The 19137-nt window shown below is 40.7% G+C and overlaps 1 protein-coding gene across 1 annotated transcript in view; it reads right to left on the bottom strand.

Moving 5' to 3' along the window:
• Nucleotides 1-16180, bottom strand: part of ERAP2 (endoplasmic reticulum aminopeptidase 2) — a 52870-nt gene extending 36690 nt beyond the window's left edge. The window contains exons 1-5 of the mRNA XM_055565313.1: nucleotides 15968-16180; nucleotides 12791-13485; nucleotides 7901-8039; nucleotides 4228-4362; nucleotides 1218-1338 (exon numbers count right to left, since the gene is read on the bottom strand). Coding sequence (XP_055421288.1) covers nucleotides 1218-1338; nucleotides 4228-4362; nucleotides 7901-8039; nucleotides 12791-13347 — 952 coding nt within the window. The 5' untranslated portion in view covers nucleotides 13348-13485; nucleotides 15968-16180. The remainder of the gene's footprint in view (nucleotides 1-1217; nucleotides 1339-4227; nucleotides 4363-7900; nucleotides 8040-12790; nucleotides 13486-15967) is intronic.
• Nucleotides 16181-19137: the final 2957 nt, after the last annotated feature.

Here is a 19137-nt window from a genome sequence, read left to right as displayed (position 1 = left end):
AAATAGGTGTTGAATTTTGTCAAAGGCCTTTTCTGCATCTACTGAGATGATCATATGGCTTCTATCTTTCAATGTGTTAATATGGTGTATCACATTGATTGATTTGCATATATTGAAGAATCCTTGCATCCCTGGAATTAACCCAACTTGATCATGGTATATGAGCTTTTTGATGTGTTGCTGAATTCTGTTTTCTAAATATATCTGCTCTACTTTTTCTTAAACTGGATGCTTCCTTTCAGTTAACTTTATTTTAAATGCATTCATTTCATATGGTCTTTGAGGTTGCATTTTTCAAGAACAACTTAGGATTGTTGATGGCTGTTATTTGATCTTTCCTTGATTTTTGACATAGAGGACAGCAATGGACTGTGGGTAACCTGATTAAGTATGTCTGTTCTAGAGGGTATATAGAACCTGCACTATAATGATACCACGAGACTCAAGAACTATGGGAATAAGCCCCTGGAGATGTCTTCTGATAGTCCTTTAATTCTCTAAGAAAAACTGCACCAAGTTGGTCAGAAAAGGGGAAGAAGGACATGATAAGGTGTGTGTTGTTAAGTCCCAAAGGAAAACAATGTTTTGTCACTGTCCGAAACTCTAAAAATTAATCTATATGTTATAATATTTGTCAGTGTTTTTATATATTCTGCAACATCATAAAAATCACAACTTTTATTTTTTAAGATAGAAAATGGAAACCAACAAAGATGGGCTATTTGCAACCTCTCATATAAAGATCAACTACCACCACATTCAAATTACCTATTTCCTCCAAATCTCTCTCTCTCTCTTTTTTTTAAATGTATGTGCCACAGTCTTATCTTCCAGCCTCAAACACTCTGTAGATAACAAATGGAGGGACAGTTTTCAGCTATTTACATAAACCTTTGGCAACTTTTATAAAAGATTGCTAGTCTTATATGAATATGATATAGAAGGAAATATATGCTCCAGAAATTCATCCATTTAAATCTAATATAAAATGCAGATATTTTAATATTAAACCTAATAAAAGAATAGAAAAATGAACCCAAGTACTTGGGTTTCTCATAAATACTTTATTTTCTACACTCAAAGACATCTCTCAGGTATAAATTACTGCTTTCTGGGCTAACTGAAGTTCCTCAGTGCTCATTTTAATCACATATAAAGAGGGATGAAATCAAAGCAAGTTCTAAAATAAAAGACAATGATCTAGAATTTGAACCTACCCAGTTTGGGGAGTGGATAGTGGATATCAAAGTAATTTTCATAAAAGTCCAGCAGCTTCAGTGATGCTTCCAAAGCATAATGTGTTTGACTCCATTTGTCTGGAGATGCATAGACGGACACCTGGGAAATTTGGTGAGAAGAATGATCTTTGAATGACAGCTCCTTGGCATGACTCCATTCCTAACAACTTTTACCCAAAAATGGAGACTGTATTTTTCAAGAAAGCCTCCAATTAAAATAAATAAATTAAAAAAAAAAAAGAAAGTATTGAGATACCGTTAAACATGTCATCAACAGAGGGTAAGTTGTTCTGTAAAGTATTAAAGAAAAAGTCCCTCTTGAAAACTATAGATAACCCTGTACTTTCTGTTACAGTATATTCCCTAGGTGTTAATCTGTACATTTCAAGCTATATAAACCCTTCACATCATGAGAGCTCACTTCAGTTCATCAAGATCATGTATTCCAGCCCTTGAGAATTAGCTTTCCAAAATGATGAGCACCAGAAGAGTTTCAATAAAACATTAGGTGGAATAAAACATTAGTATTCAATAAAACATTAGTATTAGGTGGAAAAGCCTTCATTAACTTATTGGAGCCACCCTCTGTTGCGTTTTCTTTATTTTTTTAATTAATTAATTTATTTTTAATTTATTATTATTATTATTTTTACTTTACAATATTATATTGGTTTTGCCATACATAATCCACCACAGGTGTACATGTGTTCCCCATCCTGAACCCCACTCCCACCTCCCTCCCTGTACCATCCCTCTGGGTCATCCCAGCGCACCAGCCCCAAGCATTCTGTATCCTGCATCGAACCTGGACTGGCGATTCATTTCTTATATGATATTATACATGTTTCAATGCTATTTTTCCAAATCATCCCACCCTCTCCCTCTCCCACAGAGTTCAAAAGACTTCTATACATCTGTGTCTCTTTTGCTCTCTCGCATACAGGGTTATCGTTACCATCTTTCTAAATTCCATATATGTGTGTTAGTATACTGTATTGGTGTTTTTTTTTTCTGGCTTACTTCACTCTGTATAATAGGCTCCAGTTTCATCCACCTTATTAGAAGAAGCACATATTTTAAAAAATAGATTAATCATAGTGGTGTTTTTATTTCCCAGGGCTTCTGTGAGGATTCAAGAGGTGAAACATGGAGTAGTATTGCCCAGAGTTGTCTGAAGAAAGATACCAGGGAAACGAAAGATCCCCGCAATGAATGCTCTCAGTAACTTAAAATCATGGTCCTAAAGCAAAAACCAAAGCTGTTGTGTTTTCTTTAAACTCAAAAACGCCCAGATAGGTTCACTCTCTCCCTGCACAATAACTACTAGCTAGTAAGTGGAAAAAATAAAGTTAGATTCCAGTTTTCTTGGGTTTCAAGTACAGTATTGCTTTCATTTCATAATCTGCTTTCATGCTCTGAATTAACTGAAGTCCCTCAGAAATTTTATAAGAAAGATAAGTTAATGGCCACAGTACCTTACCAGGCACTGTGCTAAATGTATACTTATAAAACAAGTAAAATCTAACTTAGTCTTCTCAGCCACCTCCTGAAGTAGAAGCTATTTTCTTCATATTAGGAATGAAGCAATGAAAACACATGGAGATTAAATAACTTGCTTCAAGTCACACAAATGGAAAATTGTAGAGCTGGGATATGAACCCAAGGAAACTGACAGGACCCTGTCCCCTAATGTAAAGTGCAGTCTGACGTCACACACACCTATATCTATCTACATATATATATCTGTATGCAGCGATGCATGTAGACACATTGCTGATAATATATATCTGCGTATCCATAGGTCTAGTATGTATGGAAATTATAATCGATGTTTTATTGCTATTTTTCACAAGCACTATTTTATGGCTCTTTGAATATATTTTTGTGTCTGTAACAGTTCCTCGGGGTAAGGAGTTCTTTTTTATTTTTCATGTATTTATTGATATTCACAAAACTTTATCAGATAATTATTGTGTGTGTTTGTGCTCAGTCACTCAGTCCTGTCTGACTCTTTGCGATCCCTGCCGGGCTCCTCTGTCCATGGAATTCTCCAGGCAAGAAACTGGAGTGGGTTGCCATTTCCTCCTCCAGGGGGTGTTGCTGACCCAGGAGTTGAGACCGTGTCCCTTGTGTCTCCTGCATTGGCAGGTGGATTCTTTACTGCTGCACCACCTGGGAAGCCCCAATTATTGGGTACTGTAACTTTTTGTAAACAATGAATGCTCTAAAAATGATGAAGACCTCCTTTCATTAAGGAAATAAAATTATAGAAAACAATTGGAAACAATGTAAATGTCCTAGAATAAGATGCTGATTAAAAAATCTGTATGGTACCTCTATGCATTAGAGTACAGTACTATGCAATCATTAATATTATAGAAAAATACTTAATGCCATTTAATTTTTATAGCATATTATGGTGAGCTAGGAGAAGGCAATGGCACCCCACTCCAGTACTCTTGCCTGGAAAATCCCATGGACGGAGGAGCCTGGTAGGCTGCAGTCCACGGGGTTGCTAAGAGTCGGACACGACTGAGCGACTTCACTTTCACTTTTCACTTTCATGCATTGGAGAAGGAAATGGCAACCCACTCCAGTGTTCTTGCCTGGAGAATCCCAGGGACGGGGGAGCCTAATGGGCTGCCGTCTATGGGGTCGCAGAGAGTCAGACACGACTGATGCGACTTAGCAGCAGCAGCATGGTGAGCTAAAATAATTGCGTATTATTTGAAAAAGTATATATTGATTTATACAGTATATATTGTTATTATATACAGTCGTATACTGACAGACTTACAGAAAATACTTGGAATACACCAGGACACGCCCCCGTAGTGCTCACAGGTTATTTTACTTTTTATCTCTCTCCATTTTTGTAAATAATATATTTACATGATATTTTGATAATAAGGGGGGAAATTTTAAAGAACAGCTCATTGCCTTCAGGACACTATTCTGCACTGTATATGAAACGAGAACTCAAACTCACCTTGACCCCTGATGAGGCTGTACCACTCACAGAGGTGAAATCACAAACTATGTAGGCTACAAGGTAGGTACTCATTCTTACAGTAGTTTCAAAATGATCTTCCAAGAGGCCTCCTTCAAGTTCAATCGTCTTAACCTACAGGAAGTGAAAGAATCGATATTTGAAAACTGGAGCATTTTACAAGAATGCCTATGACATAGGCTATGTAAGTTAGAGGAGAGCTTGATGTTCTGAAGGACGTGTGATATCCATATAGATTAGAGGACTCTTCACAACATTCTATGGCTTCGCCTCCCTCTATTTCTTTTATCTCTAGACTTCCTCGAAGACACAATGTGCTACTTTAGGGACCTGAAAATGATGCCTATTTTGTTGCTTGAAAGCATAGAAATATCTTAGATGGTTCCATAGTCTTGAAATGCAATCATCTCCAACACTGGCATCAACTCAACATTTGTACTTCTAAGCAAAAGTGCCAGAGAATAGTCCCCTTCCCTTTGTTACCTAATAAATAAAATCTCTGTTGCAGAAGGAAATGGGAAGCAGAACTGTGCTGGATGTTTTGCATCATCTTTTAATCCTCCTATTATGTGTGTATGAGGTAGGTATAATTTGATAGGTGAAGAAACAGAGTCTCAGAAATGTTAACTGATTGCCCAAGATCACACGGCTAGTTTCACTGTAGGACCAAGATGTCGATACGGCTGTGTGACTCCAAAGACATTGCTCATTCTGGCACTTGCTGTGTGACAGCTTGAGTCATAGCCTTATTTTATCTTTGCTTCATTGATTCAGCCATGAAAGCAGTCAAGCCAAGGAGGTCATTAGTAATTTAAGCTTCTGCCTATCTACTGAGGAAGTAAAAAGTTTTAAGTCTATAGACTGGTCAGCTGCATCCATCAAATTCACTGAGTAATTACTGAATTTTATCTTTATTTGCTCCAGATAGCTGGTTCCAAAGATGGTCTTCACCATGGTATAATGCCCCTGAATTCTGAAAGGACACAGATCCCGTTATCTGAAAATACCACTTTCTTCAAATTGGTAACAAGTCTTCAACTGGCTTCTTGCTCACCCCCTCCAAGCCCCTTTTAAGGCATCAGGGTTGTGGCAGTGCTAACCAGAGATTATTAAGCATATTTTGTGTGTTTGTATAAGATTGCAGTTTGCTTTGGCGAGAAAAAATAGCTTGAAGGATTATCACAAACTGCCTAGCGTATGTCAATGACAAATGTTTGTGCTATTAAATTCTACAGAATTTGATTCTACAGAATTCTATCAAAAATTCAATTCCTAAGTTCCAAGAAAGTAGGAAACACTGACCAAGTACCCTAGAAAAAGTGGTAGTATATATAGGGCTTTAAGTTTCACCTCTATCTGAAAGGTAATTTTGTCCAAAAACAATCTCCTTTGTAAGGAGTCTGATTGAACCACAGTTCTATGGGTACATTCCCCTAGCAGAGGAGAGGTTATGGTAGGGGCTGAGGAGGGGACACTATTATTGTGGTCCTCCGACCAAGCTTAGCAGCAAAACCATTTAGACAAGTGTGTAGATGGGTGAGGAGAGGAAGAGGAAAGATTGTGGGACCATGGAGACATGGGTCTGTGACACTGGACAGCTGGTGGCAGGGCTGGTGAGGAGACAGGTGGGCATTCCCTGTGATTTATCTCTTCCTCCTAGGTAAAGATGCAGCCCATGGAAGCTGAATTTGGTTCGGGAACCTGGAGTCACTCATGTAGATTAGCATTGCCTTAAATAGAAGCGTTTGCGGTGTTAGCGTAAGTTCTTCCAGGATGGTGACGTAAGCTCCAAGTATAAAACACTTGTTGCTAGAGAAGGAGTTAGCTGTTTTCTCAAGTTCTCAGGATTCTACTTACATGGCAAGTGTCACCAGAAGGCGTGTGTTCCCTTAAGGAATGAAGGGGACAAAGGAATGCCCCAGAGATAAGCACTGCCTCTCCTAGCACTTGGCTGACTCCTCACTTTCTCGTATTCTTAACTTGTATTCTTTTCTTCTCAAAATAAGCTAACTGAGAACGTATTATGTGTTACATCTCACCAGTCCACAACCCATCTTAAGTGCCACCGGTATTATCCAAAGAGTATGATCATAGCATTACTTCAGCTCTCTCTATCCCCACTTTTGTTTTTTTTGGATAACCAGGGAAGCTTGGGTAGGGCGTGCCAATATGGAGCAGAAAGTTAAGCCAGTGTTTACTGAAAAAGCCATGATCTAGAAAACTGGCCCAGTCAACTGAAGCAATACAAAGTTCAAGGATTATATAAAATATTTAAATTTTTTTCACTTATTTTTCTTAAATATGAGACACTGAACATTTCAGAAAGCTGAAATTCTAATATAACAAAATGACAATTTATGTTTGCATCACATTTTAATTAAAAGGCATTACTATTTGTATTTTTACTTTATCCTCCATGATGATTCATGTGAAAAATTATAGTAATAAAAAGCTGCCAGGAAACAGACTGAATGGCCCTTAAATGAACATTCCATTAAAAAGAAGACTTGGAGTTAAGCAGCAAATCCTTTTTACCTGAAAGGGACTAGGCTAATTAAATTGCTGTCTGCATGATCATGAAAAAAAAAAAAATGGTGGGATATATGTCATGTGGAATGTGTTACTTTCCCCCTTGATCTGCTCTGCAAGCATTTCAAACCTTTCCAGTGTTAAACAGAAATCTGGGGGAAATTCAGTTTCTAGCTTATGAACTCATCTCCTGCTTTATCCACAGAAGACGGTCACCGAAGAGGGCAGAGAGGAAAATGGGCTGGAGTCACTGGCTGGGTTATGATGATCTGGCTGCTTCTGGGCTCATCCTCCTGAAGCACTGTCAGGAGGGCCTCTATTTTTATCCAACTTTCTAGGTAGCAATGGAGAAACATTTTACATTTTGTTCAACAGCAAAAAAGGCAAGTACATCATTAGTGAGGAAATATCAAATAAGACTCAAGGGTCTACTGTGTCATTCAGAGTCTCTGCATTTTGAGCATAAATATGAGCCAAATAAAAGTGTTCAGAGGTCTCTTTCAATTAAAAAGTTTGTAGCTTTTCATATGATTTTCAAATAATTTTCATAAATAATTTTAAGGACTACTCTTGGAACTTAAAAAGATTTCTAAGTTCTATCACAGACTCCTAGATCAGAATTTGCAGGATGGGCCAATGGAGCATCTCTAGATCCTTAATTCCAAATGTGGTGCTTGGATCAGCAGCAGTGGTACCACCTGGGAACTTGCTATTAATAAAAAGGCAGAATATTGAGCCTCACAGCAAGGCCAACTGAATCAGAATCTGAATTTTAATAAGATCTTCAGATGATTCATCCGAACATTAAAGTTTGAGAAGTGCTGTTCTGGGTGATTCTGAATTTCATCGCTGGCCAAGTAACACTGATTTAAAAGAACACTGCTTCCATATAAACACAAGTGAAATATAAATCACTTTCTTTAAAACAAAAATTTTCTTATGTAACAATGCCCAAACAGAATGATTTCAAAATATAGACGGATTGGAGTTATTATGCAATATGTAGATGGAGTAAGAACAAATTAATGGCTTAAGTCCTGCAAACAAAGCAAATATTAAAACACAACAAAAACCAAAGTTCATTTTGAGAACAATTTCCCAAAGTTTCTGAAAGTGGCAATACCTTTGGCATGTTGGAGAGGGCAATATGTCTGCTTTCTCTTCTTATCTTGATTGAAAAGTTGGCTTTGAACAATGGTTCATCAAAGCAAGGGAAAGCCATTCGTGCCTCGGTTGGCTCGAAATCCGTTACTGCAATCGTTCTATGAAAAGAAGTACATTCCAGTGGGAATACACAAGTGAAATCATAAAAGAAAGGGAAAGAATTTTATCTTCAAAACACAGCTTATCAAACCTGGAGGTGATATGTTTGATTTCTCAAACTATAATCTTAGTGACTCTTAGTTTTTGAAGAAAATGAAGGTAAAATTTGTTTCAGTTCAGTTCAGTCATTTAGTCATGTCTGACTTTAGCAGCTGCCAATCATAATAATTCACTGTACCGGGCACTCTATTTACATGACTGTCTTCATATTTATGGCAGATAAGGATATTGAAGCTCTGAGAACTTAAGTGAATTTACTAGGATTGTTACCTAGTATTGACAAATTGCTGAGATAGTGAAAAGTCGCTGCTGAGCCGTGAAAGACGCCGGGATTCTTGGCTTCTGGAAGAGAGGAATTCAAGCTGGGGCCAGTGAAGAGGTTTGAATGCTCAGAGTTTTTGTGTAATAAAGTTTTATTAAAGTGTGAAAGAGATAGAGAAAGCTTCTGACATAGACATCAGCAGGGGGCAGAAAGAGTGCCCCCCTGCTAGTCTTTAGCTGGATGTTATATAGCTACCAGCAGGCTGCTAACTAGAGAAAGGAAATGTGTCAAAACTCAGAGTGACACCAGGCCCCTCACCCACAACATGCGTTTTGAGATAACATTGGCACAAGGTGAGTCATCCCAGGCCATGAAATCTTGAAAGGCAGGTTTCCAAGCAAATACATGGTTTCATTGACATAGATTAGGAGAGCAATTGTATGAGGAAAACTTACTGGTTTGTCAAATTGGTTCTGAGTCTTAGGTGGAACCAACTTGAAGACAGAGTCTAGGGTAAATACATAGTTCATTAACACAGCTTAAGAAAAACATTGCCATAAGAAAAATGCATTGGTTAGCTCAAGGTTTGAGAAAAGTAAAGTTCAGGTGGAACCAGGTGTCATTATGGCAACACAGAATTTTAAAAGAAACCTCTTTTTAAATTTGTATAGAGAAGGGAAAAAAACCTAACACTTGTAGTTTGTTTCCTCCTGCTGCTTAAGAGAGAGATCAAAAAATGTCTGACACGTAAAGCCTATTTCCTCCATTTGGAGACCCCTGACCTTCCTGCCTGTTACCCTCTCAACAGATATGCCCAATTTGACTTCAAAATTGACTAGAAGTTAATAGTTTAGTATCATCAATAAGCCTGAGCAGGTCTCAATCAGCCCTTTGAATATTTGTGAGATGAGTGATGTCTTAGGTTGTGTTCCCAGGAAGCAGACCCTAATTTATGAGACCATGCTGCCCAAGAGACAAGAAGTAGAGGAAGCAGGACAGGGAAGAGGAAGAAGTCAGGCCACGTGCTGCTTTAGCTTCATCCCTGGGCAGCTCTGCATGGAAACTACATCTTCAATTTTCCTCCTACTAGAGGCAGGAGCTGGGCTAAGGTTCTTCCTGGAGGACCCAAGCTCCGCTTAAACATTTCTAGCTCTCTCTACTTGCAAGCAAAGCAGCTCCAGTTTTCAGACTATAACAGGTAGGTAGATATCCTGGCAAACCTCTATACCCCATCACTTTGAAGATGTTTGAAATGGTGTAATTACAAATTTATTCTTTGGACCTGAAGACTTTAATTAGGAAGCCAACCTAGAGAGCATATTGCCACTGGAGGAGGAGGGCAGAGTAGAAAATCTCAAGGGACAGAGAAAGGGTGAGAAGGACCAGGAGGGGAATAAAGAGGAGCTGCTAGGATAATTTTTGCCTCAGTTTAATTCCCTACTTCAGACCAGAAAAGTGAGGCTGGGGATCTAACTGTCTTATCTGGGGCCTTGATGTTACTTGGATTTGGTAGCAGTTCCTAAACATTTAAAGGAATCCCAAGTACCTGGAATAATTTTTATTAATGTGAAATTTTGGTTTAGAAAGTCTAACACTGAAAAAGTCAAAAGTTTAAGATTTTCTTTGCTATTTACACAATTAATTTTAGTGCTGCGTGTAAAGTAGTGACTTCCTGCTTCTCAAAGAATTATTGTCGACTGAATTATTTTTGCATTTTAACTTGTGTGTGTGCGCATGTGTGTGTAAATAAGAAAAAGAGAGACAGAGAGGTCATAAAATTCCATTGACATTGTCCTGCAAATCATCCTACACATTAAGACCTACTAGGTAACTGAGTATGAAGAGAGCAGACAAATTAATCATAGAATGAGTTGGAAATAGCCTTCAGTTAATTACGAGAGACATGCTGGAAAGTAGTTACTTTTCAAGCTGCTACTCTAAAAAACAACCCTCTCTGCCAACAAAGGTCCATCTAGTCAAGGTTATGGTTTTTTCAGTAGTCATGTATGGATGTGAGAGTTGGACTATAAAGAAAGCTGAGTGCCAAAGACTTGATGCTTTTGAACCATGGTGCTGGAACAAACTCTTGAGAGACCCCTGGACAGCAAGGAGATCCAACCAGGCCATCCTAAAGAAGATCAGTCCTGAGTGTTCATTGAAAGGACTGATGTTGAAGCTGAAACTCCAATACTTTGGCCACTTCATGTGAAGAGCTGATTCACTGGAAAAGACCCTGATGCTAGGAAAGATTGAAGGAGGGAGCAAAAGGGGATGACAGAGGACGAGATGGTTGGATGGCACCACCGACTCAATGGACATGAGTGTGGGTAAACCCTGGGAGTTGGTGATGGACAGGGAGGCCTGGCCTGCTGCAGTCCATGGGGTCGCAAAGAGTCAGACATGACTGAGCAACTGAACTGAACTGGTCTCCCTCGTCTCCCTAAATGATATCCTTAAATTGTATTTCCTTTAAGTGAAGGTTTTGTCAGTTGAGAAAGTGAAATAAATCATCACTAGTGCTGTGGCGCCTCAGTGAGGAGTTGGTAATTTTCCTATCCAATACTGTGCCAGACCTGAGAACAGGCCTCTGAGAACTGAGGATACAATGAGGGAAACGCATTCCCAGGCGGAGGGTAAGAATGGGCTGGGGACGGGCTGTCCTCAGTGGACTGCTGGGGGCTGTGGGGTGCATGCGTGAGTCCCAGAGGGCAGTAAGCATCTGGGGTGGGGAAGGGGAGAGGAGACACTGTGGCAGGAGACACTGAGCTGCTAAAATCACCTACCAATACCCATTCCCCTTCTTCAGTTTCAGCAGAATCCTGATTTTGTTCAGGAAGGCAATGTCTCTGGATAAAAGAATCATTTCTCCAGATTCTCTTGCAGCTTGGTGGGCACATAACTTGTTCTGATCTAGTTGAAATTACTGGATGAGAAAGCTTGGGAAAAGGTGTCAGACTCAACTGGAATGTTTCTTTTAGCATTTTTCTCTTTCCCATTTCCCTGTTTTCCTGCCTGGAATGTGAACTTGATACCTAGAGGTGCAGGAATCATCTTGTATTAAGAGGAAAGTCATCTACCAAAGATGGCTAAGCAGAAAGTTAAAAGGAGTCTACGTCTTGGATAATATTAGTGAACTTTGGAGCAAACCTGGGAGGCTCTGCTTCCAGATTTCTTGTTGCATGAGAAAGACACCCCCTTCCCCCTGTATGCCAAAGCCATTGTACTGGGGGTTCTCAAATTGGCAATTGAAAGCAGCTGAAAAAAAGAGGAGAACACCAAAACCAGACTCCTTTTTACCCCTGAGATGGACCCTAGCCCTGGACAGCCAAGTCAGTCATCCCCCCACCCCCATGAAGCATCACTGATTCCTCTTGCCTTACATAACCAGTGTCAGCAAATTCTATTTTACCCTTCTTTGGAACAAATGCTGAATTCAGTCATTTCATAAGAAGCGCCACCAGCCAGTCCAAACCAACATCCTTTCTGACCCGAACAAGAACAACTGCAACAACCTCCTGAAAGACGAGTTTGCTTCTACCTTTTCCTCTCTATAATCTACCATCAACATACACGTTATCTTTATAAAACATACATCACATCAGAACTCTCCAATGACTTCCCATGGTCCCTGAGTCAAAGCCTAACACAAGAGGCTCTAAGTCTCTGCATGATCTGACCTCTCTCTCCTCTACATGTCTCCTTCACCCTCGCTGGCCTTCATCTCTCAATTACTCCTGCCTTACAGACTTTGCACTTGCTGATGCCTTTCCTGGGAACACTGTGCACTTAGGTGTCTTCAGGATTGTCTCCTTTAAAAAAAAGTTCAGATCTCAGTTTAAGTATACTTCCTCCATAGCAAGAACTTCTCTGACCACTCAGCTAAATTATTCCAAACTCCTCATCTATATCTCGCTACTATACACTCAGTGCCTGGAATGGTGCTGGCACATAGCATGTGTTCAGTATGAGCTGATGGAATAGACTATATTTCTCAGTTCTCCAAACTAACTTGTTCCTGCCTTCTAGATCTGAGTTATGCTGTTTTTGGGCGAAGTACATGATCTCACTTCCTCCCTCCTAACCCAAATCTTACGCACATTTCCTTTTGGTCTCAGATCTAGGCTCACCGTCTTTGAGAAGCCTTCCATACTTTAGCTCTCTCTGCACAGATCATTTCCCCTAGCAGATAAGCATGTCAATCTTGTCATAGTCAAATACTGGCCTTTCCTGTTGGTTATTTTTCCTCTAGCAATTTATGCCTCTGGTTCTGTCGTTTCATCTTTATCGTGACTTACTTTAGGAATGGCAGAGCTTCTCCTTCTGAATTTTCCAGGTGTTTTTTGACTTTTCATAAATGGCTACTGGTAGAGACATAACCCATAAGGAAAGTATTACAAAAGACGGTAAACAATTGGAGCTGCCTCTTACCTTGTTTCACCACCAAGAGTTCTGTACGTGCTTTTATAAAAGCCTTCAAAACCATCAGCTAGCTTGGCCTGGAAGTCAATAGCCACAGAGTATCTCAGGTCAGCCCTAAGTTTCTCTGGAACCAGCAGGGCAATTTGCTGATGAGCAGGATAACTCAAAACAGTTAGGCTTTCCCCTGGTTTCCTGTATCTCACATCCTCCTCTGACTGAAGAGAGGCATTTACGATTTCAAGATCTTTGCTGTGCAAGATGATGAACTGGGTAGCATCTCGAACCAAGACTTCGATCTTCTCGGATGCAACAAAGTCCAGGGAGGTGAGATTTGGGTGAATGAGAAGGTCATAGTGGAGGGGAATGACCACAGTGGGGAGCCTTAGCTCATGCCAAGGAAATATTTCCCCATTGGTGGCTACTGGAAAAGCCTTGGGGTCCTTATTGAACTGATCAATAGGTGAACTTGTGAACTGAGAACAAATACATATTTGGGGCATGATGACTGCTGAGCAGTAAAATACTATGTAAATATTAAATATTAATTTTCTGCATGAATTAGCCATGACAGAGGAATAGAATACTAAATCAATTTTCTGGAAGACAAATGTTCAGGCTAAATCTAATAGTCCTCCGTAGCACCGTGTTGGCTCCAGTTAGGTCATTCAGGATCCGAACAATATGTTTCAATAAACAGATTTAATCTAGAAAGAAAAAAATTAAGCATGTATAGCATGAAAATAAAAACATTTCAATTCATAAATAAAACCTTAAAACAACAAAAGGATATATGTGAAAGGGGAAAATCTACTTTGTCATAATGAGGCCAAATCTCCACAAAATAAAGTAGAAAGTGAGCTATCATCTGGTTATTACAAATAAACATTTTTAGAACTCAAATGAAAGGACTCTGCCTTAAAATTGCATCTGTGGAATCCCTTCTGCATTCCTGTGCAATGAAGAGATGGTAGGTGTGTAAGGCATTGCATGCTGAACGTTTTTAACATTTGCCCACATCGTGTCATGAGTGTGTCTGGACATCTGAAAGTAAACTGCACAGCCGTCTCTATTTCGTCTTAATAAGTCATGAAGAATAGTGAATATTCTTGGGATACTAGATATTACTATCATTAATGGCATTGAATTTCACCTCTTTTGATAAATAAGATTGGCTGAATGGCCCTATTCTGTAGAGACTTCCCTGGTGGCTCAGAGGTTAAAGCGTCTGCCTGCAATATGGGAGACCTGGGTTCAATCCCTGGGTCAGGAAGAGCCCCTGGAGAAGGAAATGGCAACCCACTCCAGTCTTCTTGCCTGGAGAATCCCATGGACAAAGAAGCCTGGTGGGCTACAGTCCACGGGGTTGCAAAGAGTCAGACACGACTGAGCAAGTGAAGTTGCTGGTATACAGAATACTGTTAAAGCTAAACTTTTATTTCAGTTTATTTCCAATATATCAAAAACCATGGAAATAAGCTTGGATTTATAATATTCAAACTGATTATTAAGTTATTATTAAGTAATTATTAAGCTGTTAACTAATGTTAAGTTACTTTGGTCTTCATCACAGGCTACCTTTGAAAACACAAATCAAATTGAACTCACTGCCTCTGTAAATAAAACTAAGGCAATTTCTTCTCATTAGAAGGGTAACACTACAAAACATATAAAATAAGGACAAACAATATACGTTGTAGTTTAGGTATTCAGTTCTGACACCCACCACTAAATAATTTAGGTATTTAGTTCATTATACCCAGCATGTAATGAATGTTAAACATTAAATTATTGTGATTATTATAACTCACATTCTATGGCCTAAATTGTGGAACTTCTCCCCCATGTGTAGTATCTAGATATTAACATCTAGTATCCCAAGAATATTGAATATTCTTCATGACTTATAAGACGAAATAGAGACACCTGTGCAGCTTACTTTCAGATGTCCAGACACACTCACGAAATGATGTGGGCAAATGTTGAAAACATTTGCCTCTATTTACCTCCTCCCTGCTTCACCTTAAACCCATGAATGGCTCTCTTTCCATTTCCTTTTTTCAAATCAGTAACATATTCTCTTGAATTAATTGTCTAAAGAGTTACTGCAATTTGCAATATTAATCCAGATCAACAAATATTAGTGAAGAAGCAAAGAAAATAATGGTTAAATATGGTTGAAAAACAACACTTCTGCCCTCTTTTTTAGACAAGTATTAAATTATTGCTACCAAATCCCGATGTTTCAAGGGCCTCTGATACATAAAACCATAACTGGTCAATTAGCTTGAATTTCTGATGATTTAAAAAATGAAATAACTTGTTTGTTAGGTCCCAGGCCTGGGAATCAGAGTGCAAGGGTTCCAATTCTAGCGTCATTGTACTTATGCTGAATGATCTTGGGCAAATTTTCTGATTTTTATTTTAGCATCAGTTTCCTCACCTCTAAAATAGTGTAATGATTTACACTAACATTGGGAGAATTAAGTGAAATAATTCACATGAAGAATTTGGTACAGCACGGCAACTAGCATACAGAAAGCATATAATGAATGTTAAACATTAAATTATTGTAATTATTATAACACATTCTCTGGCCTAAATTATGGAGCCTCTCCCCCACGTGTAGCAGACACACCAAAGGAAAAGTATATATATACATATATTTCTTTTTTGGTAAGAGAAGAGAGAAAGGCCTCAATATTTACTGATGTGGCCTTTAACTTTAGAACTGGTAAGAATTTTAAAGGCTGGCTAGTACGAGATCTCAGTGAGATAAAGAAACTGAGGGTGAGTGTGTCTCCCAGAATCAAACAGGAAGTCTGAAGCAGAATCAGGACTGAAATGTAGCTCTTGGCCCACTTGTCAGTGGAGTTTCCCTTATATGGTGCTTTGCTGCATTGAACAAAATACACGGAGATAGAAGATCCAAGAACTGCAGCAAACATTTGGGAAAAGCTAAGAGACTCTCCAAAAGAGAGTGAGTCAGTCAAATGGATTCTTAAATCTCATCCTAACTGCACATTCGTCCTAAAACAGCAGTACCAGATACACCCACCTTCCCCAGATCCCCGGCTTAGATTACAAGAGCTCCTCAACACAGAAGTTTCATACCTTCAGTTCAGGTCATTATTTTCACTGAAAGATGAGGATTTTAAGACAGATTCAAGAGAAATGTAGCTGTGTTACCTCAATCCACGTCGTTGCAGATTTGAATGGAGGGGAACTTATTTCTGCTTTCACTTTCTCTTCCGGCAGGGTTCAGAACTTTGCATAACTGTAATGAACAAGCAGCTTCAGAGTAAAAGCCAGACCACGGCAAGGCCAGATAGGACTCCAATACCCCAGCGGCTGCTGCTCTTGCTGTTTAATCTTCCCCACCCCCGTGTCCCCAGGTGCAAAACCTTCAGAACCTAGCTTTGTTTTATTTTGATGCTGGGTTATTTTAAGACATGATATTGAATTCCTCCCCATGCTGTGTCCCTATGTCTTGCCACTCTCACTCTTTACTGAACCCAGGGTAGATAAGGCATGACCAGGGAAGTTGGAAGAAGGCTCAGGAGCTGTGGGGACTGCACACATGTTTATTTTCTCCGGGCAGCAGCAGTAGCAGCAGCAACAGCGAGTTTTCAAAGAACGTTGGTATACTAACACAGACAAAAGTGGCCCGTGGCCAAAGGGGCACGCAGGCCCATTGCTACCAAGGTCAGCAATACTGCTGTTTACAGAACATAAGGTATGAGGCTGTGAGAGTGTGGGGCAGGAGAGCCGGACTGACTCTGTGTTCTCAGTTAATTTCTCCATACCATATTACCGTGAAATCTGACCTTTGTCCACCCACTTGGAAAAGATAACAAATCTGACTTTGGTCCAGCCACTTGGAAAGGGTAGCTCCCAGCCAGGTTTAATGGCCTTTAACAGAGGTGCTAGACCCCCTTCCCTCCGTCTGTAAACTGCCTGCCTCCTGGGCATAAAGGGGCTGTGTCCCACCTTTACGTCTCCCCATCTTTCATGAGTCTTCTCTTCCTCTCCACCCTGTGTATGTGCCTTCCACAGAGAAAAAGCCTCTGTTCTCTGCTCTTGTCTCACTTTACTCTTTCTCTCAGAGAATATGTTCATTAAGGAGTTTTCTCATTTACCCTCAACCATCCCACCTCTCTCTCCCAGTCTCTCCTTCCAGGTTCTGCTGCTGCAATTCCAACAGCCCGGTGGACGGCCTTGGCACAGATGATCTGCTAACAACTCACACGTTGTCCTCTTTCCCCAGACTGGAGCCTTTTGCTTTAGCTTCATCTGCTTCACGTCTTCCGCCGCTGTCCATGATTTGGACCATATCGCTGTTTTGATTCTGCTCCACTCTGGTTTGCTACCAACTTTTGTTGATTCTTCCTTCTTAATCTTTTTGTATCCAACATAAAAAATTGTTCTCCACAATCATGAAAGCAGACCATGCCCTCATCACTCCTCACAATGGCCTACATGGTGCCGGGCAGCAGATTATTTCAGACACTGCTTGATCATGCCATGTGGAGAAGGAAATGGCAACCCACTCCAGTCTTCTTGCCTGGAGAATTCCATGGACAGAAGAGCCGGGTGGGCTGCCTTCTATGGGGTCACAAAGAGTTGGACACGACCAAGCGAATCTCACGCACTCACTCTCACGCACTCACACTCACACACTCACTTGATCACGCCATGCCCCTGTGCCTAACCTTTCCATGGGTTCTTCCCCTGTTCACACACAGGGGCAGTTCCCGTGTAGAGACGGTGTGTGGCCCTCTGGCAGCCTAAAGGCCACCGGACCTCTTACAAGGCTTGTCTGGGGTTTTGTTTAGATCCTAGTACATTAAAGGGCCACACACACACACACGTTTTCTCACGTGAAATGTAACAGGCTTGGCTCCTGTTGTCCTTAGGCCTCCTTCACACACTGGTTTTCATGCCTTCTCCGTGGTGCGTCTCTGTATGTAACCTGTGCTTTGGTTTGACATTCAAATCCTACCATGGTTAAATCCTACTTAGCTCTCAAGCATTCATTTCTTTCCTCTTTTTATATTTTATCATTCCAACCCTAATAAAGCAGAAGGAGCAAAACCAAGGAGGTGGCCTATACTTGGGGCCAGAGGCACAGGCCTGAACGGAATCCCTCAGAGTGGAATTTCCTATGGCTAAAGGGGAACCACGGGGCAGGACGGAGGAGGGAAACAGGTGACTGGGGTAAGTGTTCGTCACTGAGTCGTGTCTGACTCTGCGACCCCACGGACTGTAGCCCACCAGGCTCCTTCGTCTGTGGGATTCTCCAGGCAAGATTACTGGAGTGGATTGCCATTCTCTGCTCCAGGGGATCTTCCCCACCCAGGGATCGATCCTGGGTCTCCCTCATTGCAGGCAGATTCTTTACCCTCTGAGCCACAGGGAAGACTGGGGTCAACTGGCCCTTGGTGCCAGTTCTTGGAAGTCTCATTTTGTGGTGGGGGAGGGGGGGATGAGGAAGTGTAGCAAGCTGGGAGTGGTTCTGTGACTTTGTCACCAGACCCAGCCCAGTCGTGTTTGTCTGTGTGCGCTCAGAACTCTCCCCTACCTGTGAGAATGGGAGTGATGACAGAGAATGGAGAGAAGAGGCTGTCAGATTGAGCTACTGAGTTCCAGAAGAGGAAGATGAGTAGGGTCCAGGTGACTTCATAGTGTATTATTTAAAACTATTTCTCACCAAAAAGGGTTTCTAATCCTTTAATTTCCTGATAAGAGAATAAGCTTTGGGTATTTGCCGCATAGAATTCACATACCACTTCCTTCTGGTCTTCTGATCTGTCTATTGCTCAGAGACTCTCCTTTTTGGCTCTAAAAAGAGTAGCAGTCTTCAATCCACCCCTGCCACTATCCAGCGTCTATCCATTAGCTTGCTCTCTTATTCCTGAGTAACTATGTATTCATTTATTTGTTTTATTTGTCTCCCCACTAGAACATGGGCTTCCCAGGTGGCTCAGCAGTAAAGAATCCACCTGCAATGCCAGAGACGCGGCAGACCTGGGTTCAGTCCCTGGGTCAGTAAGATCCCCTGGAGGAGGAAATGCAACCCACTCCAGAATTCTTCCCTGGTAAATCCCATGGACAGAGGAGTCTGGCGAGCTACAGACCATAGGGTCGCAAAGAGTCAGACACGACGGAGCACAGCTTGGCAGCAGCATGCCTCTAGAACAAGCGCTCCTTGCTGGCAGGGAGTTTGTCTGCTCTGCTTGCCACTTAACACCCAGAGTCTAGAGCAGAGCCTGGGGTATGAGACCTTCAGGAAACACATAAAAGGTGAAATGTGTTTCACCTGCTGGACAGGTGAGTGCATTTGCAATACTTTTTGTTTT

This window comes from Bubalus kerabau, chromosome 1 (genome assembly GCF_029407905.1).
Source record: "Bubalus kerabau isolate K-KA32 ecotype Philippines breed swamp buffalo chromosome 1, PCC_UOA_SB_1v2, whole genome shotgun sequence".
Classification (NCBI taxonomy): Eukaryota; Metazoa; Chordata; class Mammalia; order Artiodactyla; family Bovidae; genus Bubalus; species Bubalus kerabau.
This window is presented reverse-complemented; position numbering and strand designations above follow the sequence as displayed.